Source organism: Argentina silus (genome assembly GCF_951799395.1).
Source record: "Argentina silus genome assembly, contig: scaffold_123, whole genome shotgun sequence".
Classification (NCBI taxonomy): domain Eukaryota; kingdom Metazoa; phylum Chordata; class Actinopteri; order Argentiniformes; family Argentinidae; genus Argentina; species Argentina silus.
The window spans coordinates 37,501-40,085 of NW_028152530.1; the positions used below are offsets into that span (position 1 = coordinate 37,501).

Below are 2,585 nucleotides of genomic sequence, written 5' to 3' on the forward strand. Positions count from 1 at the left end.
ACACGTAGCAGAGGCCGTCTGTGTAGCACGTACTGTTGGCACACCACTGGCAGTGGCACTGGAGGGCTGGGGAGGGAGAGGGGGAAGGGTATTAGTGACGGACACACTGGTGCTGGAGGAGAGGGGGAGGGAGGGGGGGAGGGAGGGAGGGGGAGATGAGTATCAGTTCCTACTGTTTGGGAAGAAAGGCGGCAGAATGCTAACGGGCTAACGTTGAGCACAGGTCAGCTAGCCTGTCAGTCAGGACGTAAACACAACCCAGAATGACCGAGAACACACACACACACACACACACACACTCACACTCACACTCACACTCACACTCACACTCACACTCACACTCACACTCACACTCACACACCTCGTCTGAGGGACGCTAGCCTTCTATAAACATGCTAATGTTGCTGTACTGTGTGTGTGTGTGTGTGTGTGTGTGTGTGTGTGTGTGTGTGTGTGTGTGTGTGTGTGTGCCTGAGGGTTGTTAGCTAAGCCTTGTCTGAACGTTGCTGCACGCTACCAGCAGAAACTCCCACAAGGGATTTACCCAAGACAACCTCGGCCAGGCTACCTGACAACATCGCTGTGGGTGGGTGTGTGTGTGTGTGTGTACTGTAGGTGTGTGTGTGTGTGTGCATGTGTGTATGCCGCTGAGTGTGTGTGTGTGTGTGTGTGTGTACTGTAGGTGTGTGTGTGTGTGTGTGTGTGTGTGTGCCACTGTATGTATGCTTGTTCTGAGTGTGTGTGTGTGTATGTGTATACTGTAGGTGTGTGTGTGTGTGTGTGTGTATATATACTGTATGTGTGTGTATATATATATATACTGTATGTGTGTGTGTGTGTGTGTGTGTGTGTGCGTGCGTGCGTGTGTGTGTGTGTGTGTGTGTGTTTAAAGCTGTAGTACGACTGGAGCAGGAAGGAACACTTTCACTGCAACCAGAGACCAGGCTTCTTATTGGTCAGCCTTTGACCCTCTGGCTCAGGTTTCAGAGGCTGTGTGTGTGTGTGTGTGCGGTGTGTGCGGTGTGTGTGTGTGTGTGATGCCACCACGCAGCGCGCTAACACATGCCAGATGTAGAGGGACCCAGTCCCAGTGGTGGCTCAGCTCCTGTGATCTCTCACACACACACACACACACACACACACACACACACACACACACACACACACACACACACACACACACACACACACACACACACACATCTCTCTCTAACAGCCTCTCAGCCAACCACAGGACCAGTGTGGGCCAGACATACCCTGAGGTGTGTGTGTGTGTGTGTGTGTGTGTGTGTGTGTGTGTGTGTGTGTGTGTGTGTGTGTGTGTGTGTGTGTGTGTGTGTTTCAGGTCTAGGTGAAGGACCGGGGAGCTATCATTAAGAGAACAACAGGGCTAACATCTATCTGCTTTCCTAGAAAGAGGGAGGGAGGGAGAGGGGAGGGAGGGGGGAGGGGGGGGAGGGAGTTGTAGATGGATAGGCGAGGAGAGGAGGGAGAGAATAGCCAGGGGAGGGAGGGGGCGTGGGGGGGGGAGGGGAGGAGAGAACTGATGAGAGAATGGAACGTGGCAGCCTGGTCACTCAGCTAGCACTCATTCATCACACACACACACACACACACACACACACACACACACACACACACACACAGGCGTGTGCGCACACACACACACAGAAAGAGGAGAGAGAGAGAGGGAGAGAGAGAGAGAGAGGGAGGGAGAGAGAGAGAGAGAGAGGGAGAGAGAGAGAGAGAGGGAGGGAGAGAGAGAGAGAGAGGGAGAGAGAGAGAGAGAGAGAGAGAGAGAGAGGATGTCAGAGAGGGAGAGAGAGACAGAGAGAGAGAGGGAGAGAGAGAGAGAGAGAGAGGGAGAGAGAGAGAGGGAGAGAAGTATTGACAGAAAGCACCCAAAAGAAAAAGTTCTGTTCTGTTCTGCTGAGCTTCAATTGAACGGAGCTGATTAAACCCAGACAGGCAGACAGGCGGACAGACAGGCAGACAGACAGGCAGGCAGACAGACAGACCCACAGGCAGGCAGACAGGCAGACAGACCCACAGGCAGGCAGACAGGCAGACAGACCCACAGGCAGGCAGACAGGCAGACAGACACACAGGCAGGCAGACAGACCCACAGGCAGGCAGACAGGCAGACAGACACACAGGCAGGCAGACAGACAGACGGTGTTAAACTGGACAAAAGTGGCAATTTAGACGGAACAAGTTGGGAGGGTTTCTGCTGAAGCAGCAAAGTAAAGTTCGAGGATCTTCTGGAGAACAGATGGAGAGATGGAAACCAAGCATCCCACACACACACACACACACACACACACACACACACACACACACACACACACACACACACACACACACACACACACACACCCTCCTCTGTACCTCAGCTGGTGGGACGGTAATAACACTCATAATAACTCAGCATCTCCTACCTAACATATAAATACGCTCAGACGAAATATCTTTCTTCCTTCCTTCCTTCCTTCCTTCCTCTTCCTTCCTTCCTTCCTTCCTTCCCTCGCGTCAATTCGCAACACACTGTACAAGTCTATCGCTAACACACCCCTGCGCTAACACAC

General features: G+C 52.8%; 1 protein-coding gene across 1 annotated transcript in view; it reads right to left on the reverse strand.

Moving 5' to 3' along the window:
* The window catches only part of LOC310824769 (TGF-beta receptor type-1-like), a 21,989-nt gene that overhangs the window by 13,840 nt on the left and 5,564 nt on the right, over window positions 1–2,585 (reverse strand). The window contains exon 2 of the mRNA XM_083698019.1: window positions 1–66. This exon is cut by the window's left edge and continues 183 nt beyond it. Within this exon, the coding sequence (XP_083554145.1) occupies window positions 1–66 (66 nt within the window). The remainder of the gene's footprint in view (window positions 67–2,585) is intronic.